This window comes from Drosophila mojavensis, unplaced genomic scaffold (assembly GCF_018153725.1).
Source record: "Drosophila mojavensis isolate 15081-1352.22 unplaced genomic scaffold, ASM1815372v1 contig_136, whole genome shotgun sequence".
Taxonomy (NCBI): Eukaryota; Metazoa; Arthropoda; class Insecta; order Diptera; family Drosophilidae; genus Drosophila; species Drosophila mojavensis.
The window spans coordinates 13428175-13455100 of NW_025318667.1; the positions used below are offsets into that span (position 1 = coordinate 13428175).

Below are 26926 nucleotides of genomic sequence, written 5' to 3' on the forward strand. Positions count from 1 at the left end.
GTTTACAACAAACATTGACAAAAAATTCCATTTGGTAAAAAAGCGTTAAATAAATTTCCCAAAAAAATTAGAAATTATTTTTATGATTTATTATATTTCTTTTTTTTTTTGTTTTTTTTTGTATATATTATAAAAATCCACTAATTTGCACATACTTAAAGTATTTTCGAAATTTTAGTTTTATTTTTCAGTATTATGCTATAAAAGTATTTGTTGTTGTTTTCCCATTTTTTATATAAATAATTTTTATTTTATTTTAATTATATAACTAACGCTAATTGAATTAAGTTTTTAGTACATTGATTTAGCATTTTGCAAGTTTTTTTTTTTTTGTTTCTTTTTAAATTTATTTTTTATTTTATGCGCCTATGGCACATTTCTTATGAAGCATAGCATTTATACATACATATACTCAATTTTGTTTTCAGTGTACCTATATAATAATAGTATCTAAAAAATAGCTTCATGTATTCCATATAAATTCAATGTTTTTTTCCTTTCTTTATTTTTATGCAAGCTTTCAAAAATTGGCATTTCCTTTAGTTATATATATATATATTTATGTCTATATATATTATAATATAAGCACAGACCCTAGCACTTTTACAGTTAGTAAAGTAAATGAAATATTCTATTGCATAGGCTTCACATACATAAATAGCATTTCTTTCATATTCCATAGCATAAAACAGAATCCAAATTATAATATTCATATATACTGCATCAAATCCTTTCATTTCAGTTTATAAAGTCTTGCAGCCACCATTTGCCTACACGAAGTCCTGCTCTGCTTTGTTCTGTGTGAGTTAGTCTCTTGTATTGTTTTTCGAAATTTATTACAGTTACTTTATAGACATTATATATACATCTATATCTATATATCTTTCATTCTGCATATTCAATGAGTTATTCACTGCGACTGCTTATGGCTTCATTTCAAGTATGAAATTTATATATAAAATATATATATATAGATATATGTATATATATAGTCCATATCAATCAGGCAACAAAAGATTATTATTATGGCTGCTGTATTGACGGGTTAAACAAGCTAAATAGTTTGGATCTCGAGCTAAAATTATACAACAAAATGCTAAACATGGCAAATCAGTTCCGAATTACAATTACACGTTACAGCTAGTCGATACAATTTGATTTCATATTCAGCCCTGGTCTATTTGATTAGGAACGCCTGCTAAATGCCAAAATCAAAGCAAAAATCAAAAGCGCTATAGATAAATATAGTATCTGGATAGCTATCTATATATACATATATATAATACATATACATATATATAGTTATTGGCCAGATTTGCAGTAAGTACAATTCCAAAACATTTTTAGGCAGCGTTATGCAAATGCTAAAGCGAAAGCAAATTTTTAATGACATTCTCTATGTATACCTATATACATATACATATATACGTTTATAAACTTATCAAATATATATATATATATATATATATATATAATAATTATGTATATGATGCTTTAATTGATTAATAGTTGTATAAGGCTTGCTTGCAACATAGTTTTCCTCTTCTTCATTATATTTTCAATTATATTTCCCATTCTCGCATTTCATGCGCTGCATAAAAAAATTGCATATTAACCGTTAACTATAATAATAAACACAAAAAAAAATGACAATAATAGTAATGCAAAATATAAACAAATTCTAGCTGTAAAAAAAAATGTATTTAATTATTTATATAGGTATACATATATTTGTTTATGGTACAAAACAAAAATTGTTTTTCTTTTTTACAATCTAAAGAGTAGCTTAAAATATATATATTTTTCCTTGATCTTTTGTATAATTTGATTTTGCAATTGCGAATCATTCGAAATGTGTGCGGCAACAAATGAAAAATGCGAAAAATAATTAACAAATATAAATTTATAATAAAAGCTTAAACAATAGTTGCGACTACATTAATATCAAGTGTTCATCAAAATATTGATAGAGAATCCACAAATTGGATATTCATATAAACATCAGATATATATAATTTAAGATCTGACGCAATAGCGATACACTGCCAAAAATAATTGGGTTTTCAGGCCAACATACGAATAATAATGCACAATGAATAATGAATTATGAAAAACTTTGAGTTCCATATGCCCAATGCAAGCTGAACAAAAATTAATGAGCATTGCTTTTAGCTTAAGTACTACATAAAACAATTTAGGAAAAAAATTTCGATTTTTGATAATAAGAATATAATAATAGTAAGATCATTTGTAAGGATTCGATATTTAAATATCTTTCACATTCGCTAATAATAAAATATTAGATGAAAAAAAAAAAAAAACAATAATAATAATTTATAAATGTTTTTACAAATAATAATCAAAGTAAATCATATAATATACAAATATAAACAAAAAATAAAATCGAAAAAAAAAATATATTGAAATACAAAAAAAAATCATAATGATCAATTTTAAAATAACAAAAAATAAGAATAACAATATTGATATAAACTAAATGTATTCTATAAAAGTAATGCTCATTGATTAACGCTAAGCATTGGGCACAATTAAATTTATAATTTATGAAAGAATAGTGTTAAAATAAAAATAGATTTTGCTTTGAATTTGTGATAACGTTTAGGGCAGTGTATATATGTATGTATGTATGTATGCATATAGGTATATATGGTTTATAAATTTATAAACATTTCGAGCGAGAGTTTTGCCGCACACACACACACGGGAAAATAATAATTTAACAAGCTCAACTGAATATAATACTTGAGAAGTGGGCGTGTCGCCGCCCCCTCAGACTTATGCACTAGTATGTTAGGGTTCTTTTCGTTTCTCTCTTGCTCATAGTTAGGAATTTGTTTTTGCACTTAAGTTTAGACACGTAGAAATTGTTGTTGTTGTTGTTGTTGTTGCAGGATCATTGCGACGCCAATAGTAGACAGCTGCAGAGAGAGAGTGATGTTAGTTTGGCTCTGAATGCACCTAAAGATTCCTCTACTCACTGCCTTGGCGCTATAACTCTAGACACGATGCGTTAGATGCGTCGAATCACTGCGTTTTGGTGGCGGCGGCGGCGGACGCTTTTTGCGCAGCGCCGCAGCTGCATCGGCCACAGCGGCTGGCGGCGGCACTGGCGGCGGACCAGCTGCATCCACCATAGTTGCGCCAGCACCGCCCATCGCCGTTGGTGCCGCCCCATTGCTCTGGGCATGAACGTTCTCGTAGAGCGCGTACTCGTTGTGCGCATACTCGTAGTGCTCCTGCACCCAGTGGCTCACGTTCGCCGTCTCGCGATAGTAGTGCGAGCTGTTGGCGCCCGAGTTCAAATTGTGGGCCGCCAGGAGATCCTCATTGTTGAAGTCACGGAAGCCGAGCACCTCGTGCGGCGTGGTCGCCGGCTCCAGTTTGCACTTCTGTGCCACCTGCCACTTCTTGCGCATCACACGCTGCAGATCCTTGAGGAAGTCACGCGGCGGATTCGAGGCAGACTCTTGCAGGCGCTTCGGCGATGTGACCACATCGCTGCCATTCTGACTGCAGCCGGACAGCCGGGACAGATCACTGCGCGGCGGCAGCAGCGGACCGGGCGAGTAAATCGGCTGCGACTGCGACGGATAGCCAATGCTGCTGCCCGAGCCGCTGCTGAGCGTTGTGCTTGGCGAGCGTAGGGGCAGCTGGGGCTCCGGGGAGCACATCTTGCGCCGCAGCAGCACCGGCGAGTCGGCAAAGGAGACCTTCTTCTGAACGGGCGGCGGCGGCGGCGGCAACTGGGCCGCAGCTGGTCCCACGTAGTCGGGCGGCGCCTTGTAGGGCGGCGCTGCCTTCAGCGTCTGCTTCACAGCTGGCTTGATGGGCTTGGCGGGCACCGCCGGCGGCAGTGTGCCATTGCTATTGGGCATGACCATGCCCATCGACATGGCCATGGCCATGGACATGGACATGGGCGTGGGCGTCAGTGGTGAGGTGGGCTCCGCATAGGCGAGCACCTCCTCGGGCGGCGGCGGTGGCGGCAGCGAGGCCAACGACAGCTGCGACCCATACACATCCTGTTCGTCGGCATGCAGAGCGGGCGGCGGCGGCGGTGGCGGCAGCGAGTCCAGCGACAACGTCGATGAGCACATCAGCTCCACATCGCTCAGTCCGGGCGGCGGCTTGGCACAAATGCTGGGCGTTGGCGTCGGCGTCGAATTCGATGACGACGACGAATTGCCATCGTTTGCCATTGACCCCGACACGGATGCAATCACATCCCGCTTCACAGACGCATTCACCGGCACCACCGGGCGACGCTTCAGCGTGCCACCGCTGCTGCCGTTGCTCTCCTGCGATTTGCGACGACTGTGCCGGCGGGTCAGCGTGCCGCTGCGCTCTGGCGAGGCAGCCGAGTCGCCAACACCACCGCCACCACCGGCGCCAGCTGCTGCCGTGGCCACGGCAACTGGTCCGGTCGTGATTTCGCCTACCTCCTTCAGCTGGCGCGTCATTGTCGTTAGCGGCAGATTGGGCTTCATGGAGGGCTTGCGCTTTATGGTGCCGGTCGTGAACTCCGAGTCGAAGGCATTGTTCTCATCCGACAGGCAGCCGCTGGAGCTGGAGCTGGAGGCGCGCGAGATGCGGCCACTGCTCGAGTTCGACATGCTGCTAATGGCCGATGACACGCTGCCACATTGTGATGGCACCGCCGACGAGATGCTGCTTATCGACTCGCTGCGCATCGAGGCGGCAAAGCTGCCGCCAACGCCAACGCCGGACGCAGTGCCGCCAGCGCTGCCCGAGCACAGCTCCTCCATGAGCAGCTTGTGGCTGTGCCACAGCTGCTTGCCATATTTACAGATCCGTATGGCCGTCAGCCAGCGATCCAGCGTGGCCCCATCCTCGGCGCACAGCATCTTCAGGGAACGGCACGACTTGCCCAGCGACGAGTCGTTGGCGGCCTTGAAGCCGAACGTGTAATCCGTTGGCGATTTATACTTCTTGCGCCAATTGATGCCCGTGTAGACGTTGTGGCCGCTGAAGACGGTCAGGCAGGCGAGATCGCGCGTGTTCTTCGTCTTCTCCTTGGGGAAGTAGTAGAGGCCGGAGGGGCGCAGGACGAAATGATGACGCTTCCAGGCCTTCTTCGGATCGGCCTTCATGTAGAGCGGCCCGTCCAGCTGCAGCTGGGCCTGCGTCTCAAAGAACTCCTCCAGCAGCATGTGACGCGTCTGCTCGTCGTGCTGGCAGCCCGGCGCCATCTGTGGCCCCGGCAAATACAGCTCCGGCCGCTGATAGAGCGCCACCTTGTCCGGCCGCTGCTGGAAGAGCACGCGATTGCCCGCATCCGAGTTCCACGTCATCAGATTATCCACCAGTAGTTCATGATCCTCAAACAGGCGCTCTACGGAAGGGAAATATGTTATTCATCGAGATCTCCATTGAGGGAGCGGGGGAAAGAGAGAGAGAGAGAGAGAGAGAGAGATGGGATATATCACCTCAGCTCGCCTTCAAACTTACCCATTTGCAGGTCGCCCAGGTGCTCGATCAGCGCCCACGTGGGCTGCATCTGGACATGATTCTTGTCCGCGAGCAGGCGCGTCACAAGGCCGCAGCCCATGCGCTCATCCACCAGCAACGACTTGGATGCCCCGTCCGCCGTGAAGGCCTTCACGAAGAGGCGCCTGATGGGCGCGCTCTCCAGCTTGTGCAGGGCCAGCTGAATCTTGGCCGCCTTCGTCGAGGACTGCAGCGGATGCTGATGCAGCTGCTGCTGCTGCTGCAGGTGCAGCTTCTGTTGTTGCAGCAGCAACTGTTGCTGTTGCTGCTGCTGTTGTTGTTGTTGTTGCTGTTGCTGCTGCATCGAGGTGTTGGACGAGGCGGACGACTCGCTGGAGAGCAGCGAAACGGTGTCACTGAAGGCCGAATCATTGTCGGGCGACTCAGTGCGTGGCTCACGGGGCGTGACAACGCCCAGCGTGATTCCCATGGTCATGTGGCCAGTGGAGAGTCCGCCGATGACAACGCCACCGGCACCACCGGCCATGCCACCAGTCCCATTGCCATTCTCGGATATGCCCGACGAGGACGATGTGGTGCTCACATCCCCAGATATGCTGCTATTTGTGCGTGAGTGTGTGCGCGACGAGGCCGCTGAAACGGAGGCCAATGCCGGCGGCGGCGGTGGCGGCGGTGAGGCAACACCTGCACCACTTTGAACAGCGCCTGGCGCTTGGCCAGCTGCCACGCCAGGCAGAAAGCTCGCCTCGCCGTAGCTAATCTGCGCCTCGAGCAAGCTCAGCTCGCCGAGTATCAGATCCAGTTCGGACTCTTGTGTATCCTCCAGATTGGCCATGGAGATGCGATAGGAGGCGTGCGTCTTGGCGTCCGGCGTCGAACGTTCGCTGTGCTTGCGCAGTTTGACGGCGCCAGCGCCGCTCGTACTATCCCCAATGCCCAGCAACTTGTGCTGTGGACTCCCACTGCCCACACCAGCACCTCCTCCTCCTCCTCCTCCTCCTGATCCTGCTCCTGCTCCTAAGCCACCAATTGACTCTGATCCGTCGCTGGCTACGCCGCCAACGATGATCCCCTGGCTTGTTAGCTGAATAATCTGCAGAGAGAAACAAAAGTCAAACTCGAGATTAGACTTTAATGAATCAAATGCAAATAGTAAATTCTATATTATAAGGAAGCCCCCAGAGAGTTATCCCTATTTTCGCTATTTTCATTTTGCCATTTCAATTGTTTAACAAATCTCTTTACAATCTTTATTTCCCAAACATTTGCTGTCTATTTATTTAATTTTTAAGTACTTTTTTATTTTTATTTGTATTTCTTTTTTTTTTTCATGAGTTCTTTGGTGTATATCATATTTGTATATTATTTTGCTTTCTGTCCACTTTTTTACTTTCATTACATTTGTTCGTTTTCGTATTTTTTTTTAGTTTCTGTTGTCTATTACTTTATCTATAATTATTTTTAAAATTTTCATAGTTTTCTATTTGGGAGTTACTTGCATATTTTTACTTACATATATAAATATTATTTATTTTTTTTATTTGTATGAATTTTTAATTAATTTTGTATATAACTTTTTCTTTTTATTACTTATTTATTATTCATTTTATTTTATTTTAATTTTTTATACTTTGTTTTATTTATTTTATTTACTTTTTTATTATTATCTTATGTATGTATTCTTTAAATAATTTCGCATATATTTTTATTTGTTTTTTATATGCTTATTATTTATTTATTTTTATTTAATTTAATTTTTTGTATTTTATTTATTTATTTTTTATTTAATTTAATTTTTTTGTATTTTATTTATTTATTTTATATATTTTTTTTTTAGGTTCTTTATCAATTTAAAAAAAAATTTTTTTTTTAATATAAATTCGAAATTTTTGATTACTTTTTACTTTTATTTCTAAAAAGTGAACCTTTAAGTGTTTTGGGTAACATCAATTTTCTCTTCACATCCATGTATGCCCCACTCATTAAACCGAGTTTACCTCGTATCACTATTCTGAGGAATTTATATCGAAACATAACTGTTCACATTTTAATCAACAGGTAAATTGTTGAAGTTGCAACTGGAATGTAGTTTAAAATAGCTTTAAAGATTGTTATTAATGTGGACTATCTATACGATGATAGTCTAGACTAGTTGCACTATATAAGTCCAATAAAAATATAGAGACAGAATAGATATATATCGAATCGAAATTGCCAACAAAACAGGGAGTTGGATTTATGCAACTGAAGGCGCTGAAAGGCAAACCAAATGCAAACCAAGAGAAGACAAGAGAGAGGCAGAGAGACAGAGACAGAGGAAGAGAGAGAGAGAGAGAGAGAGAGAGAACAAGAGAGAATTGACAGTGACAGTTGTGGCGCACGAATTTGATGTGCTTAATTGAAGCGCCTGCCTGCAACAACAATGGGCTGCCACGCCTCCGCCACACGCTGGCCCACTCGTTAAGCAACAGCTGTTGGCCATAATCAGCGTTCGCCCAGTTGGTACGTGCCCCATTGTCGATCGCAGCTCAATCGCAGCTGCAAGCAGCGCATTGACGGCGACTTCCAATCGAATCGCATCGACGCAAGCTATTTTTTTTTTCTTCCCTCTCTCTCTCTCTCTGTCTCTCTCTTTTTCTTTTTTGCAGTCAAACACGTTACACATTTCCGTTGCAGCAGCAGCGACAACAACAATAATAATCAAAGCTAAGCCGCTGCACCCCTTAGCGCAAGCCAAGCACTTCTCCCCCTCGCTCCACTAACCGCTAACCCGCCCCCTTTCATCCCACTTTGTCGATTGGCATTATTCCAACTAAAGTCGCAGTCAACGTCGCCGTCGCAGTCAACGTCGCCGCTGCTGTTGCTGATAGTTGAGCGCGTTTTATCGCCTAAAGTTGTCGCTTAGCATTTGTTGCTATTATTATTATTGTTGTTGTTGTTGTTGTTGTCACTGCCAGAGTTGGCAAGTGTTAAGTAATTCTTCAAGACATAAGTCACGTACTAACGACTGCAACTGGCAGCTAGCCAGAGCGAGAGAGAAGAATCGAGGTAGCGAGAGAGGGAGAGAGAGTGCGCTGCGAGAGGAAGTTGAGCGTCTGGCAGGAGCTAAAGACACAACTCCGATTTAAACTGACTCCATTTGTGTCACGTCACATTACAACAACAACAACAACAACGACAACTAACATAACAATAGTCAGAGAAACAGCAATATAATTATAATAAATATTTATACAGCTGCAAGTTTTTCTTTGAAATCACATAATATACAATCTTAGAATTCCAAACACTAGAACCAACTCTTCAACAAATACAAATATACAATTCTCAAGTAGTAGTTGTTGTTGTTGTGGCTTAGTCAAGTCAAGTGACTTAATATTTTATTGCAATTATATAGTCGACTCCAGTCGGAAAGTTCAAATCCATTTCAGCTATAGACTTAAATGTAAATGCAAGCTACAAATTGTACGTTCAATTTCCAGATGAAATAACTATGATAATGGTATGTTAATATATATGGGGAAGTAAAGCAGCAGTGATATCTAATTGAAGCAGCAAGATTACTATGATTACTGTTCCTAATTATAATTTCTACATCAATTGACATATACAAATGTAAATCTATAGGTAATCTCTGTTAAAAATAAGTCGATTTCAAATAGAATTATTAAAAAAAAAAAAAAAAAAAAAAAAAAAAAGCTTTTTATTTATTTTTTTTTTTTTATAATTGTATTTAAAATAAGTTTATTTTTAACAGAGATTACCTATAGATTTTTTTTTTTTATTTAAATTTTATGTTTATATTTGTATTATTAATTAATGTTGACTTCAATAATAATGCATCATTTACATATTCATTCCAAGCAATCTATTATCAACAACAGTAAAACTTCAAAGTTTATATACATATATATCACATAACCCATTGTAATCCCATAAATAACCTTTAAAACTGCTGACTTATCAGTCTCGCTTTATAGTTATAGTTAATTGTATAGTAAATACTTGGAACAATCTTAAGACTTTGCCTTTAGCTGCTGCTGCTTGAACTTCAACTTTGTCCAGTGTTGGTTAACTAATAAACTTGAAAACTTCTCTAGCACCAACACACACATACACACACACGAACACACTCTCACGCAGGCTAACATCTAATGCAACAGTCGAAGGTTTGTTGTGATTTACCGCTTGACGTGTAGAGTTAACAGGTAACTGACAACTGCTGACAGAGAGAAAGAGAGAGACAGAGAGAAATAGAGAGAGGGATTGCGTCTCACCAGGCGGCTTTCAATGGTCGAGTGAGTCACAAAGATTTTTGAAGGCTTAGCGGTAATTGGCACTTGCTGACAAGCCATGATTGACTGAATGATTGACTGACCATCTCTCTTTATCTTTATCTCTCTCCCTCTCTATCTCCGTCTCTCTTTCCAGTGGCGCATTGCTGCACGAAGGGCAACTAAAGTTGTTGTTGTTGCTGCTGCTGCTGCTGGCACAACAGCTGATAAAATCCAAAAGAATACAGAATACAGATACAAATATGTGTACAGTATAGTATATATATAAATGTTTATATATGTATATGTATATATACTCTATAAAGGGGGATAAGTGCACAAGTGGGCAAGTGAGGGTAAAGGGGCCACGAGGTCGCCTCACAATGGATTGCTTGGACGACTGCGTTGATTTATGGGTTCAAGTGTGCTATAAACAGAGAGAGTGTGTCTCTGTATGTGTGTGCAACTATGTGAGTGTGTGTGCGTGTGTGCCTTCGACTATTGCCATTACCAAAACTTTAATTTTGTGTGGCATGCACAACCCCAGCTCCGACTGCGACCCTGCTGCTGTTGCTGCTGCTGCTGTTGCTGCTGCTGCTGCTGCTGCTGTTGCTGTTGCTGCTGCTGCTGTTGCTGTTGCTGTTGTTGCTGCTGGCTTCCCATGCGTTTTGTTCAAAGTTCAATGACAGCAACAACAACAACAACAAAAGGAACAACAGCGGCAACAGCAGGCTATTCTAATTGAGCCGCATTGACAAACACCAAATGCGCTAACAACAACCAAGTCTAGCAAAAAGTATTAGACTTGATGTTACCCTAGCTAAGTGAACAATAATGATATAAGCAATGCAATATTGTTATAATGAGACTATAAAAATGTGTATATGTATATAAAGAACGATACTATAACAATGCATAAAGCATATATGCACGTGCTTTAATTTTTTATTAATTTTATTTATATATTTATTAATTTGATTTTTAATTATTATTTATAGTTTTAGTTAGTTTTTTTTATATATATATATAATTATTTTTGTATTTATTTTATTATTATTATTTTGTATTTTATTGCCTTTTTGCATTTATTTATTTATTTACTTATTTTTAAATTATTTTTATTTATTCATTTTTTTATTGATTAACTTTTAAAATTTGTTTATTTAATTTTTTAAATTTATTTTTTCTGTATTTTTTTTAATTAACAAATTATCAATATTTTTTATTAATATATATATAAATATACATATTTTTTTTATTTATTTATATTCTCTTGGTAACACCTTTTTTTTATAATTCTTTTTCTTCCTTTAAATTTTCCCAAACAAAGCTTATTTTATAATAATAAAGTTTACACATTATATTTGCTTATTCATTAGCATCCATGTCAAAAAGGTTCACTAATCAATCTACACTCTAACATGAGAATTTTATGTTATCTACAATCATATAAAAAAAAGTCATATATGCTCAATACATATATACATATCTAGAAATGATTTGGTTTGAGCTGCATGAAACCAAATGAACTTGCTAATTGTCTTAGCTATAAGTTATATATGTACATATTATATACATTTCTTAATGATATAACCGGTATGAATCTTATTTTGATAAACAACATCAACAGTTTTATGCCAAATTTAGCCCCTAACTCGTATAAAAACTGAGCTCACATAGTCTAGTCTTGCTTAGAGGTCATAAACTTGAGGCAGCGACGATATTTCTCCATTATCCATACAATACAGATTATAGCTGGTAAAATTACAGTGGAGTCCCAATACATCGAAATGGCAAGGGGATCAGTTTTTTTTTTTTTGCGATTTACACAGAAATTCGAATAATCGAGAATTATTGAGAACGAATTTGGTTCAAGGGATAGAATAGTTTTCGATTTATCGCGATTTTCGATTTAGCGGGGTCCACATAATCGAGACTCGACTGTATATATATGTATTATGTATATATATATATATGTATAATATTCAGTATTATATGTATTATTTATATGTAGTACTCTATATACAGTATTTTATGTAGTATTATCTATAGAGTATCTCTGCAACTGGCATACCCCACATTTACAATTACTAAACTCATTTAGTTGCTCAGTTCAATGGAACTCGAGAGATGACTAGTTGCATTTGCATAGCGCTTCGCTGCCCCCCTCCCCCCTGCAGCTGCCGCTTCTTCTTATAGGGTATACACAGACGCAGACACTGACACACACACACACACTGAAGTCGTGTCGCTGCTGTGATCTCTTGTTGGTTTACGATCTGCTATTTGCATAGTTCATATGATGCCTGCTCTGCTGCTGTAGCTGGCTGGCTGGCGCGGCTCTTCAGGTAGATCCATTTGCGGGGCTTAGGTGTACTCAAGCGACAACAACTACAGCAACAACTACAATTACAGCAACAATAACAATGGTAATGCTAATGCCAATGCTAATGCACTTTTACATGTCTGGCCTTTTTTCTCACTTGATATTCTCGGTCAAGTCGTAGAAGAGAAAGCAAAGAGAACTTTGAACTCAAATATATCTTAACTTTAAGATCATTCGATCTATTGTGATTTTTGTTGCTATTTATTGTTCAATGATTATGATCAGTTGCGATCATTGAGTAGAATTCTTGCTCCCATTTACCTGTACTTCTAAGCAGTTGCTCACCTTCGATCGTGATCTTGTTTCAATGCTTAGAGACTCTAATTATAGCTAGTTGATAATGGATTGGCCATTGATTCTCTGATTCAATTATAGTACACATAACAGTTGTTTCAATCGCCTTTACTTCACACTAAAACCCATTCACAATAGCGACCAACTGCGACCTTCCCCACTGATATGAACTGCCTCAACCTATATAAATATTTTGGTATAGCATATTATTTCTTTATTTATCTGAGACACAGCTGTTTCCGAATTTCGTTTCAAATGTGTGAAATATGAGAGGAAACTGTCTGTAGTCACGTGAAGTCAGTACCAACCCCCCCCCCCCCCCCCACTCGACACATTGACAGAATAAACTCTAAACAAAGCTCTACGATATCAAAGCGTTCAATATCTAAATCCAATTGGTGAGCTTTACATTTCTGATTGCATTTCCAGGCGATAAACAAGATATACATACGTTTAAATATAGAAATATAGATGAAATTGTAAGTCAAGTCAGTTAAGATATCTAAATATCAGTCATATATAAATACGTGGGAAATTGCAACTAGAAACTGCTTACAGTGCATTGGATTTTCTGTTCAATAAACATATAATTCTCAAATGGTTCCAATGGCTCCATTGATAGTCTAAATAAACTGAGAGTCGATTGCTTAAAACGATTACAAATAAAGACTAGAAAAATAAATAAAAGCTTGCTTTATATGCATATTCATATAAACAGAAAATTCTATTGTAATACAAATTAATACCCGTACAGCAGCGGGAGTACTCGACTAGTAGATACCCTGAATACTGCGCTTAGTTGCTTTTTGAATCATTCTACGATTCTTGTATACATAGTAACATGATAAATGAAAAATGCACACTCACACACACACTTATACAAATATATAGACACATAAGCACGCGCTGCACTTGAGCTGCATGGACTGGCATGAACTACATTTTCCATACAATGGGAAATGAATTGTTGCAAAGCTTTTGTTAGAGCTGCACTTTTTAATCAAATTTGTAGAGCATGACAATGACATCTACATAAATGGAACTAGTATTTGCAAGTTCAGGTAGTGCAGTGAAAGATAGTTAAAAAGTCACAGTAGGCATCTATGAAGTAAATAATCGATTAATATCGATAACAAGCACTAAGAATGTGTTATCGAGAGAAATGGTAAGTTTGCACATGACTAGATCGACTCAGCTCTTTGCCCTAATACATACTTCATGGGATCTGCCACGCCTACTACTACTGCCTGTCACACACATACTCCCATTTGCCATGGCTTCAGGCTAAGCAAATAAACACCTTTAGGGAATGTAAGCAGGTGTGCCAAATAGCTAAATTAATGCTACATAAAGAGCTGGAAAAAACAAACAAATAAAACTTAATGTTAATGAAACATGAAATTGCTCTTCTTTTTTGTTTCCAATGTTGCTCACCTCGCAGGTCTCCAGAGCTGCAAGCCTAGGGCGAGTACCGGAAATATTTGGGATAGGCCTACATTAACACAATCTCGACAATTGCTGTAGCATATTCTATGTTGCATGTGGCATGGTGGCATGGTGGCATGGTGGCATGCTTGCGGATCATCTGAGTCAAGTCGACTCATGACCTTCAGAAAACTTGAACTAATTTCGAGTGGGTGGCAGCAGGGCAGGTGTTTCACTATTAGCTAATTGCTAAAAGCAAGTTGCAATTCTAACTGTAATTACTTGAACGCGAAACGAACTCAAACTAGATGGCATAATCATACTAAAACTTAACTAAGTAAATGCTGTCATTAACTAAGCCACAGCCACAGCCACAGCCAGAGCTACAACAAGAACAACAACAACAACAACAATACTTCAATTAACGCCAACTGTTTTGCCAAATGACGTCATCTGCATTGTCACAGTGAGAGAGTGGGGGGGGGAGAGAGAGAGAGAGAGAGAGAGGGGGGGAGCGAGAGATAGAGGTCGAGTGAGCTGGTGGCACCTGACTCAGCTAGGCCAATGGCTCGCGCTTCCTCTGCATATACATATATATATATATATATATATATATATATATATATATATATATATATATATATATGTGCATGTATATATATATATAAGTATATATAAAATAAAGCATAAAATATTTTCATGTTTGCGCACATTTACAGCAACTTCCGTAGACAATTAATAAAAATATCAACAACAACAACAACAACAGAGCCAACAACTATAGCCATCATAATAATAATAAAGCCAAAAATATTAGAAAATTGAAAAAGAAAACAGAAAAACACAAATGTTGTGATAGCAAAGACAAAGCAGAAATACTCTAACACAGCTCAGACCTATGGGTTCATTATGATATAATAATATAATGGAATGAAAAATAGTATAATATCAAAATATGAAATAATATGTCACAATAATAATACAACTATATAAATTATATTATGTCATATATAATAAATACATAATAAGTATAGAAAACATAATAATATTCCTCATTTCAAATTTCACTGAAACGTGTATTTATATGTATACAATATTTTATTAGTGTGATGATAGATTGTAGAAAAAAAAAACTTGGTATCAACATCTAAATATACATATATAATAAAATATAATAATATAATTTAGTCAGTTTTTCCAATTCATGAGTTTATCCCCTCAATTTTTGTTTTTTCTAAATCTTAAATTAGGCGATATCGAAACCATCAGTATATACATATTTACATATGTATGTATATACAAATCAAATCAAATTCAATCGCAATTCACTTAGCCGAGTGAAAGCAAGGCTTCAATCCAATGATATCTTCAAGGAATATTTACATATACCTCTCCATTTGCTTTGTCGCACCACGCGTGACCAGACTGTAATTCCCCGAAATGCTAGGGTATACATAAAAACAAGCAAATAAAGGTAATACTAAATGAATACATAAAATTTAGTATTTGATGGTCACACACTGCCTTATTAAGCGAATCCCAAGCTATTTCTTTTGCGAATTTGTCGCTCGTAAAGCTCAACGCTATTCAAATTTCCAATTCAAACTTCCCAATGCTGATATACAATATATGTATATGTATGCACACACATATATACAATACATATACATATATGCTGGTTCGTTAAGCAGCTTAATTGTAAAACAGGCCAAGTGCGCCGTTTCCTAATCAACAACAACAAACAAAGCCATAGAAATCGAATAAAAACAACAGAATTTTAATCTTTTGAAATAGAATTCAATGTCAAAGTTGAAAAACAGCTGAAGATTTGATGTAATATCAAATATAATATAATTACACAATATATCAAATTTCATTTGAGATCAAAAGATTAACGAGCACAGGATATTATATCATAGATTATACATATATCTCAAATATCATATTGTATATTTAAGCTATTCATCTCTAAGAAATTTCATAACGATTTTGTTACAAATAATCTTCAATTCTTTCATATCGCCCTAAGGATCTGAAACTGTCTTCAAATCTCAACTGTGAACAGCTGTAAAAGTTGCATTGATTATTCATTTCTTTTCTTTCTTTTCTTTTTTTTTTTTTATTTTTTATTTGTTTTTGGGGGCAATCTCCCGCTTGAAGCGTGCTCAAAAGCAAACCGAGCAAAGTGAATGGACAAACAAGAAAGAAAACACGCATTAAAAGCAACACGCGACCAAGCGAGCGACCCTTGCCGAAATTTAAAAAAAAACATCTGTCGCTGCCCCTTAAGAACCAACTATACAAAGAAGAAGAAGAAGATATATATATATATATATATATATGCATATATATTTGTATATGGCTATATATCTGCTAAAGAAATCTGCAGCACAATCTTTGGTTTCATCAAACGGAATCGGGTTCGCTTTACCTTTTTTTTAGGGGCTGTTTTTTCCTTCAGCTCTTCCTGTTGCACAGCGACGCGTGGCCAGGCAACAAATCGGGGCAAGGTGTTTTTTTCTTCCCCTCTCTCTCTCTCACTCACTCTTTATGTAACGCATCATGCTTAAGTAGGGAGTCACTCGAGGAGTGTCTACACAAGGGGCAGCAGCGGCACCGGCTGCGTGTTGCACCTGCCACTTGGACTCAGACAAAGCAGCAGCAGCAAGCGACGTCTCGTGCACACCCAAAAATGGTTAAATGACGCACATTCGAGTTTCCTTTTCTCTCTCATTCTGTCATTCTCCCTCTCTTGCTCTTGCTCTTGCTCTCTCTCTCTCTCTGTCTCCCTCGTTTGCTGATTATGAGATCAAGATAAGCGTCATCCTTCTTGTCGTCATCAACGTCACAAGTGGCCAAGCAGATGCGTTCTGAATTGTCTTTTTGTTTGAGTGTCTTTCATTGTCTATCTCTCTCTGTCTCTCTATCTCCCTGTCTCTCTCTTTCTCCCCCTTTCACCCCCTGCTGATGTGTGGGTACAGCCCTCTGAGCTGTCTACACTATTAGAAATTCTGACTCATATATCGAGCCATCTAAAATTGTTTGTCTAAACAAAGCAAATCAGCTGGGCAAACTCATTGATTGACTGGCTGATTGATTTATTGAGTAACTAAACAACTGATAGGTACAGACCGAGCGATAAACTGCTTGATTTATGTACTGAAAAACAGATTGATTGATTGCTTGAACTGTCATTACATAACTGAGAGATTGATTGAACAAGTGCTGATTGATTAACTGAAAGACAGCGGCAATGGCTGATTGAATCAATTGATTGATTCTTAATTAGCTGATCGATGAACTGATTGACTGACTGAGATATTACATACATGGAATGCTTGATCGATTTTGATTGAGTTTGTTATCTGATGCACAACATAATTTGCTGATTGATACTTGATTGAATCAATTGATTGATTGCTAGCTGACTGACTGACTGACCAACAAATTGTGTGATTGATTGACAGAACGGCTAACAAACAGATTAGTTACTGCTGATTGATCAACCGATTGACAAATTCAGTTGCTGATTGAACTACTCAGCACTAATTGAATCAATTGATTGATTGTTAACAGATTAGCTAACCAAGCTGCCAACTGTTCTGAATAAACTCAAGGCCTGCCCGACTGATTACACAGTTAATCAACTTATTGATTGATTGCCTGATTAATGATTCAATAGGTATTATCTTGACGACCTATTAATGGACTGACTAACTAGCTGAATCATTGCTTGCTAATACATTGATTGAGATTTACGGATAGATTTCATTTTTCGAGGCTATTAAAACTCCCCCACAAAATATCTTTAAAAAAAGCTTATTAAACTATATTTAAAACAAGGTTTTATGTCTCAGTTTTATGGAGTATCAAAAAGCCAGAAATCATAAAAAATGACATAAAATAGACTATGTATATTTTTCTTGTATTACCTAAACAGAAAGAGACAAACACATATTTATATTGCCTAGCGAACACTAAACAATTCGAAAATCATGTTTTCTGTCAGTGTAATCGAGTTGTTGTAGAGATAGGCCAGTCCATTCAGTCAGTCGAAACAGCCGGCAAATGCGTAATGTGAAATTTGATATAGAAAGAAAAACGTGCTGCTGTCTTAGGGGTTAAATATATAAATATATAAAAAGAGAGAGAGAGAGAGAGAGAGAGACATGCACATCTATACATATACACTACAAATATTACATATGCAGCTCTCAAATTTTAAGTTAATGAATTTTTGGGCGCATCATCAATCAACTTGTTGATTTAGTGAGCGAGAGTGAGAGGGAGAGGGCGAGAGCACATTTGTTATAAACATTTTCAAGCCCCATTTTCGTGTGCTGCTCTAGTGCGCGCGCCTGCAGCCACATTATAAATCATATCAAAGAAAATTATATATAATGAAATAAAAACATATGATTATATGCTCCAGTAGAAAGCCGGTCGGTCGCATTGCCTCCGCCTTCGACTCTGCCTGCCCTCTTTGCCCTTCTGCTTCTACTTTTATTGCCACACTGACAAATTTTTATTGCAGCTCAATCAAATTTCGTTGTTTTCGTAGTTGTTGTTGTTGTTGTTGCTGTCGTTGTTGTTAGACGAGCGAAACAGGGGAGGCATTTCGTTTGGGGCGGTGTGTGACTGCTTCTGTTACACAAAACAAAAAACATAAGAACAGCAACACAGCAAATGAATCGTCGTCTGAGTCAGCATTTTTACGCAAAAAGCCATAAAAACTGAAAAATTGAAAAACAGGCCAAATGAAAAATGCATAACGATTCGTACCCAAAGTTAACAAACGCATATGAAATATGTGGAAATGAAACATAAATCGAAACGAATTGATTCGAAATACAGATGCACATATGGAACATCAAATACTTGATAATACTCGAAATTCTCAACAAAAATTCTAGAGACCAAAACATCTCAAGTTCTGTAACTCATATATTTCAATATTTTCTATTTTTATTCAAATCTATTTAATTTATTAGCTTATCGAGCGTTCACTGTACAAATCAAACTGGAAGCTAGATTTTCTCCAAAATAAAATTCTCATAAATAGTTCACTCGGTTTTTGGAATCGCATAGAAAAGCGGCAATTGGGCGTGGAATGCGGAACACCAAATGTGCTAAAACACCATATAAATTATACATACATACATACATATGTACATGTTCTACAAAATACAACTGAGCAATCATACACGCACACAGACACAGACAGACAGACAAATAATATGCCTGTGTGTGAGTGCGTGCTCTCAATTTGTTTCATGTTTATTGCGATATTTGACGAAGTCAAGTGCTGCACTTAATTAGCGAAAAAAAAAAGGCAGCCTGGGAACACACAAATGCGACATCGAATGGGCAACAGGAACGAAACGAAATGTGAACAGATACTACGAAGAAACGAAACGGATTGTAAGGCCACAGCGAGAGACGCCGCCATAAAGCCCATTAAAAATGTGCGCGACAATTTTGCCATTTTTCAGTTTCTTCTGTTTTCATTTTTGGTTTTGTCTGTTTATTTCTTCTTTTATTTTATGTAACATTTGGCAGGCAGGAAATGCCAAAGCGTAAAATGTTTGCAATGGTCGCCAGCAGCAGCAGCGGATTAAATAGCCAGAAAGCAGGCAAAATAAAAGCACAAAAAACTACGCAGAGTTCAATGCGCTCAATAATCCCAAAACCAACAGCAAAAACACACATGAGTATGTGTGTGCATATGCATGTCTGTATGTGTGTGTGTGGATGCTAGCTTCTGTGTAATTGTGTGCGTGCGAGAGAGCTGTAGCAAAATGCAATCTATTATAGAAATTAGGTCACTGCACGCCCACATTGGTAACAGAGCCGTTTCATTCCGCATCGCACAGATCCGATCCGACGGGCAAGAAGAGATTATCGTGTTTAAATATAATTTACAAAATGCGGCGATCAAAAAAACCACAGCTAAAAATAAATAGTAAAAATATTGCGCTAATTTTGTAATAAGAGAGATTGAGAGACAGAGCGAGAAAGAGCGAAAGTGAAGACAATGTGCAGAAGTCGTTCAGTTATTGTTGTTGCTGTTGTTTTTGCTCTTCCGCTCTATTCCTCCCACCAATACAAATGAAATTACAAGAAATGCACAGGGTCAGCGATGTGACAAAAGGAATGAGGGAGGAGCGGTAAATTTAAAAATGGAATGGCAAGAAATGAAATGGAACATGTTCGAATGTACATAAATGCATTTGTGTGCGTGTGTGTGCGTCAGCGTATGTAGCTCGATAGATGGACAAACAGATAGCTAAATTGACATGGCTGGCGGGGAGTCGCGGCGGAGTGATGGGACGATGCGCGACGAAGCGTCGTGTGAAGCAACAAGCCAAGTACATAATTTCGAAATGAATATGGCGACAAAAGAATTTTAAATATGTACGCGTATGCGTATGCATGCATGTGTGTGACTATGATGAGTGCGTGTGAGTGTGTGTGTGTGTGTTTGGCTGTGCGTGTGCACACACTTTTCCCCATTTCGGTTACTAAACGGAAACAAGCGATAATAAAATATTTACAACTACAACAAAAATTCAAATGAACAGCGGCAGAGATGTCGCGTCCGCAGTAGCCGCATAAATATTTCAAAGACTAGCGCAGTCAGCGTCGTTGTCCACAAAGCAAAGAAAAGCAACGCAAAGCCAAAGGCAAAGGCAAGCGCAAAGCCCTGCCATAAGCAGCAAAGCGTGTAATAAGAATCATAAAAAGTAAAGCACTAAAGCCAACAACAGCAACAAAAATGACGACGACAGCGTAACGCAGCAACTCCACAGCCATGTGCAAAAGTCATATGGGTGCTGTAGCTGCTGCTGCGTCGACTGCGACAGCGACCACAACTGAGACAGAGACTGCGGCGGCTGCTGCGCGTATTGCCCGGCGAAAATACAACAAAATGCGCTCAACTGAGCGAATTCACTTCTGGGCTTTGGCAACCTCCGCTGCACAGTGGGCCAAGGCATGGCCTTGTGTGGGCGATTTCATGCCCGAAAGCTTATGAAATGTGCTACTTAAATAAGGGGAAGTAAAAATCAGTTCATATGAATACGAGACAAATTATAAATCGAAACGCACATCGGATTGAACAAAAGTCTAAATGCCTTGTGTCTGTGCACAGAATAGGAACATGCATTAGAAGTCTAAAAATATGTTCGAAGAAACACATACGATTGTATATTTGTTCATTTCGGTTCAGGGCAAGCAGCATCAATTAAGTTCACCGCAAGGCTATATATATTTGTATATGCAATCAAATAGGCGTGGAAAATCCCTTAAAGTACATTACAATAAAAATCACTCCAAAGAATACAAAATAGACACAAATTCAATTACAAAGTTCAAGTGGAGTTTGTCCGTAATTGTTGTTATTTATTATTCTCGAATTTTCTAGCCCTAAATATATGGTGTTTAGATCTCTGTCATTGTGTTCTGCTTTATATTAGTAAAAGGGATATACAATATCTGATTCAGTTTAGATCGGGCTTTAAATTTTAATGTAAGTTTAAATTTCTTACCACTTAAAAACTAATCACGAGCGTTTAATCATATGCAATTACTTTAATTATTCGTTGTGCAGTCTCTTTGTAGATTGTTTAAATTAAACAATTTTCTTCTACGGCAATTACATTGCAAATCAATGACAAATATCACACTGTGCGCTGTGTTCCTTGCTCCACATGCCAAAACTCACACTTGAACGATTTACTTCTAAATCGCGTGCGTGTGAAAGGGTAAAATGGTAAATGCTACATATGTGTGCATGTATGTGTGAAGTGGGCAATATAATTAAAAAGAGTTGAGCAAATATTTGACGAACGTGCAGAAGCAATTAAACGGCCACACCACCAATAACAACAAATAGGAAGGAGCAAGGAAGAAAGAAAGGGAGAGCGTGTTTGATGCGGGTGGTGCCGTTACAGCAGCTGCGGATGCGGGTGCGGGCAGAATGACGCACATACCGTTACCATATGACTTGCAAAAATAAAGGAATTAGATACAGGAACCGGCAAAACAAGAGACTAGACTTCGCGGCGTTGCCATATCCGAGCACGAACGAAATTCGCTGCCGCATGCAGAAAAGTTGAATGAAACTACACACACAACCACACCGATAGACTTTACGGGTGTAGGAGTCTGCGGTTTATAGTAAAGAGCACAGCGATGAAGATAAGGCACAAAATGAAACGAAGTAAACAATAATAAAAGCATAAGGCATATGGCAGGGCGTACTCCCCCGACCATCTATTATTGCTTGGATTGGAAAAAAAAAAAAAAGAAATACTGACGTCGATGTGCAGCCGCCCCCGTAGACACGCAAACGCTCACATAAGACAAAAGCGAAACGCATTAACATTAACTGCCAAAAACAAAAACAAACAACTCATCTCTATCCCTGCCTTGCTTGTGCTCTCTTTTACTTCACCTCTCTCTGTCACACTGCCTTGCTTAGCTAGAGCTTTTGGCAGTCCAGTCAGGAGGGTTGTATTGCAGGAACAAATGAATGCTTCTATGTATGAGTGTATATGTGTGTTGCTCTTACCGCGTCAATGTAAACGTCAATTCGATTTCGATTGCCAGCAGCCCTGCTGTTGCTGTAACTGTTGTTGTTTTTGTTGTTCGAGTTCTCTGCTCTTCAATTAAAAAAGGCACTTTTAATTATTGCTTCATTTGCCGCATTTCACACGCGCGTTTGTAGTTGTGTGTTCTGTATAAACATAAGCAGCTGGAGCTAATTGCTTTTGTTATTCTTGTTGTTGAAGGAACTTAATAAAGCGCGCAGCACAAACAACCACATCCAAAAAATATAAAATAAAAGGAATCAACAAGCCCGAACCGACAGCAAAAAGTTATTACCACGACAAAAGGCGCAATAAAAGTGCGTATAAATGTGTGTGAATATGTCTGAATGCGACATAATAAAAAAAATATAACAAAATTTTAACTTGAACTGAGTTGTCGCCTTTAATTGCCGCCGCGCGCGCTTATTACAATTTACAACTATTATTTTCCCCGTTTTCGTTTATCCGGTGCACTGCTGTCGCCCGTCTCATGCGCGCATCGGCCGAAAGATAAATGCGAGCAACGGCGGCGACGCACTCACTATAAACCTCGCTCACTCGCTTGCTCGCTCGCTCGCTCATCCGCTCCCTCTCATGCTCTCACGCATGGCGATAGCGCTGAAGGTAACGCATGGCATGCGACAACACCATTTGCTGTAACGACTGTGACGTCACATGTATTATGACTACTCGTAAGAAATTACACATGACTGAATCAAATTTTAATTCATTTTTGAATCATTTCATTAAATCATCATTAAACGCGTGAATTTATACACAATTGAAAGCATTATCAAATTGAATAAGCATTACATACATATATTTTTGCCTACCATTCTTAGATTGAAATAGAATTGCCTCATGTGTAACCTTCTCGTGCCTTAGCAACAGAAAAAGTGCTGCCCACTGACAATATAATTGAAATTGGCAGCACTGACAATTACTCACGCAAAAATACAAACCCAAAACACACAACACAAGGACTTGGCAGAAATGTGCCGTTAGCTGTCTGTCAGCACTTTTGGTTGCCGCATGCTGTGCGTATCCTTGAGGCATTCAATGTTACTCGTTCACATCTTGACCATTGCTATTTCTTTTTGCTTCTTCTGCTTCTTTTATTTTGGCCATTTTCGACACACAAAGCATGCGACACGTAATTGCAGTTAAATTTTATTGCAGTCACGTAGAGCTGCAAAACAAAACACGAAAAGAAACAACAACAAAAAAGACATGCGGGGGGTAAAAGGCAAAAGAAAGATTTAACCGCTGCGGCAAAAACAAAGAACGCAAAAGCAACAGAGTGCGTTGTTGTTCGCGGCTCCTTTTTCTGCTCTTTCTTACTCTTGCAGGCATTTGTTGTTGTTGTTGCTGCGGTTGTTGTTGCTGCGGTTGTTGTTGTTGCAGTACTCATACCTCAACGCCAACGGCTGTTGGCTTTGTTTGTATGTTCATTTCTTTCTTTTTCACTCTTTTTTTTTTTATTATTGCCCTTATATAAACAATTTCATTTTTGAACTTCTGTCATTCCTTGTAGTTGTTGTTTTTTTTTTTTTTTTTGGTGTTGTTTTTGCTTTAGAATCATGCACGGTGAAAGTAATGGCCAAAAGTTCGTACCATGTACAAATCGGCAATTAAAGCGTTGGTACTTCTCGACTCTGATTGCTATGTTGGTTGTTACTGGTATACCCTATATTGTTTTTCTATGTACTAAATGAATTTTTAAAAAAATCTTTATTTATAAAACTTACTTTATAAACTTCATTGTTTTCATTTTCATAAGGAAAAGAAAATTATTAATTCATACTTTTCAAAAATTGTAAATTATAATGATTACTTTTTTTAAATTAATCTATTTTTTTTTTTTTTTTTTTAATATATTACTTTATTTAATATTTATTTTTTATTATATTTTATAATTTTAGATTGTTTTTATTATTATTATTTTTTTTATATTAGAAATTTTTTAAATACTATTCCTTGCATATCCCATGTCATATTTTCAATTCTCTTTTTTACAGGGTATTTAGTAGTGCACTTCCTGCCCAGAGCAAGCGCTTTGTTGTTTGGGCATTTCTTTAGCCAGATACAGTAGAGATTAATCATCAGTTGGTTAGTCTTTGAGTCATTCGTTTCCCTAGTTGCCCTGTATTAATTTATTTTATTTTTATTTCTTTCTCTTTTGACTTTTCCGTATTGCATATTTGGCCGAAACAGTAAGAACGCATGCACTTTGTACCTGCCTTCCAATCCCCTCTCCTCCTATTACTCAAGCGTACACACACACTATCTATCGAAATATTAAATTATTTATGCACATGGCTTATAGCCACGCCCCCTTGTCAGCCCACACGCATTTAAAGACAATTGCTGCAGCCGCGACTGCGACAGCGCTGCCAGCGTCGCCGTCAAAGTTACTCATATGAAAAATATCTAATAAGAAAACCAATAAACTGCATGAAGAGCAAACTCAGCTGACGGCTGCGTAGTCGACTACGACGCAGGCACCGAAACGCAGCGCAACGGGTTATATGTGCATATGTATGTGTGTGGGGGCGAATGCGAAGTGGAAGTAAAAGAGAAATACATCCAAACGGACATACATACATATGTACATATATACGTAAGTGTTCGTGTAAACTTACATTTGTTGTTGCTTCCAGGCAATTTAGCGTACTTTGTTGTCGTGGGTGCTGTTGAAGATGTTGTTGTTGTGTATTTTGTAGCTGTTGTTGTATCAGTTGCTGCTGCTGCGCGGCAAGAGCACCACAATCCATATTACGACGTCCCAAGCAGGAGGCAGGAGCAGCAATTGGTGTATAACAAATCCAATAACAAAGGAACTGCAGCTGTAGCTAAAATGGACGTGATCCGATTTAACGGCGCTTGTCCGCTCTCCTCTTATTTTTTCCTTAGCGTACTCTTTACAAGTCTCACACTCTCTCTCTTTACCTTGATACGTATATATGTATATCGCGCGCGCGCCCGCTTTTGATCAGTTTGGCATAAATTTGCGACTGCGTTTTGAATTACAATGCGATGTGGGATTGCAATTGGAATTGGAATAGGAAACCCGTTGCACTTATTTCAATTTCTGTTAAATTTGCATTTCTCTTGTGTTCCTTGCATTTGTCGTGTTTTGTGATTCGTGCATCGTACTTTGTGCATGCCCATGCATTCTTAAACCGCTTCCTTTGCCTGTCGTTGTTGCCGCTATTGCTGCTGCTGCGTAGGCGATGCTGTTACTCCAACAACACGATTAAACGAGCATGCGAACACAACGTACGAACGAATGAACCAGCCAGCGAGCGAGCAACAACGAAAGACAAACGACGACTGCCGAACGAGCACGAAGTTAGTACGCTGGAGCTGGGCTGCTGCTGCTGCGGCTGCTACACCCACACACATGCATGCAAATGTCTCTTTGTATGTTGCTTTTATTTGTATATTTATGTATGTTTGTGTGCATGTATATTACTGCTTGTGTTTGTGCGTGCGTTTGTGTGTGTGTACTCCACTACAACTGCAACTAAAGTGCCGTTCCGTTTGCTGCTGGTCGCTTTTACTTCATTTTTCCTGTCGTTTTGTTATTCCTCGCCTCCAACTGTTTCCTTTATGTGCTGCTGCTGCTTTTTCTTGTTGCGTTTTTGGGTGTAGTCAGTCAGTCAGCCTTGTTGATGTTGTTGTTGTGGTTGTTGCCATTGCCGCTGCTTCGGCTGCTGCTGCTGCGCTGATTGCATTTGATATCCATCTTAAAAACTATCATTTCGAATTGCATTTATATTTGTACACAAATTACACTTAATCTATTTGCATATGCATGTGTGCATCATTTATGTTAGAACCGAAAAAAATAAACAAATAGTACTATTGAGCTACGTAAAAAACACCCGTGCGTAATTTCCACGAACTTCTGTTTGTCGTGCGTTTTTCAGTTAACTGGGGATGTTGATATCACAGCGATACCTATCGATATGGCAGACACTTTGAGATAATTTTATATCACGAAGATATCGTATCTGCTATCAAAATAGATATCGTAAGCTAATCGTTTTTTCAATATAGTAAATAAGATACTTTTGAAAACTCTATCCATTTGTGTATAGGAAATTAAAAACTTGCGAAAGCCACGAGCTCACAGAATAAGTCAAGCTTGAATTGGTCTAATAAGACAAAGTCATGTATCGATAGAAACTACTATATCGTTTTTATAAATTAATCAAAAGTAACCGTCAAATATTATTCCCGCATAAATTTGTTATAAATGTTATGTGCAAATATGAAATACCTATAAAGCAGTAATAGATATAGATGTTAATGTTATGATATAGCCGATACGCTGAGCCTTGTTTAATTCATACATAAATGATTAAGTACAAATTTAATTCAGGTTTTACATGCCAATTAATTTTAAATAGCAATGTTATCGCTATTTCTTTTTCTATTAAGAAAATATAAATGGTATTCTA

General features: G+C 38.5%; 1 protein-coding gene across 2 annotated transcripts; it reads right to left on the reverse strand.

Moving 5' to 3' along the window:
* Positions 1-2903: 2903 nt before the first annotated feature.
* Positions 2904-25897, reverse strand: LOC6583751 (ras-associated and pleckstrin homology domains-containing protein 1). 2 transcript variants are annotated; one of them, XM_002009380.4, is made up of 4 exons: positions 25103-25897; positions 5491-6583; positions 3000-5374; positions 2904-2939 (listed from the first exon to the last, which is right to left on the reverse strand). In XM_002009380.4, exons 1-3 carry the CDS (start codon positions 25232-25234, stop codon positions 3018-3020), a joined length of 3582 nt encoding a protein of 1193 aa, XP_002009416.2. In that variant the 5' UTR covers positions 25235-25897; the 3' UTR covers positions 2904-2939; positions 3000-3017. The 2 variants fall into 2 exon arrangements, with proteins under 2 accessions (XP_002009416.2, XP_015016878.1); XM_015161392.3 differs by lacking the exon at positions 25103-25897 and adding an exon at positions 22442-22533.
* Between the last annotated feature and the right edge of the window lie 1029 nt (positions 25898-26926).

What these genes read in the sequence shown, in the direction of transcription:
- LOC6583751 (XM_002009380.4), bottom strand. Translation starts at nt 25,234, where the DNA reads ATGGATTGTGGTGCTCTTGCCGCGCAGCAGCAGCAACTGATACAACAA. An exon ending in GCCTGGAAGCAACAACAAAT is followed by an intron (nt 6,584 to 25,102) that starts GTAAGTTTACAC and finishes TTCTCTCTGCAG; the next exon opens with ATTATTCAGCTAACAAGCCA. An exon ending in CCTGGGCGACCTGCAAATGG is followed by an intron (nt 5,375 to 5,490) that starts GTAAGTTTGAAG and finishes TCCCTTCCGTAG; the next exon opens with AGCGCCTGTTTGAGGATCAT.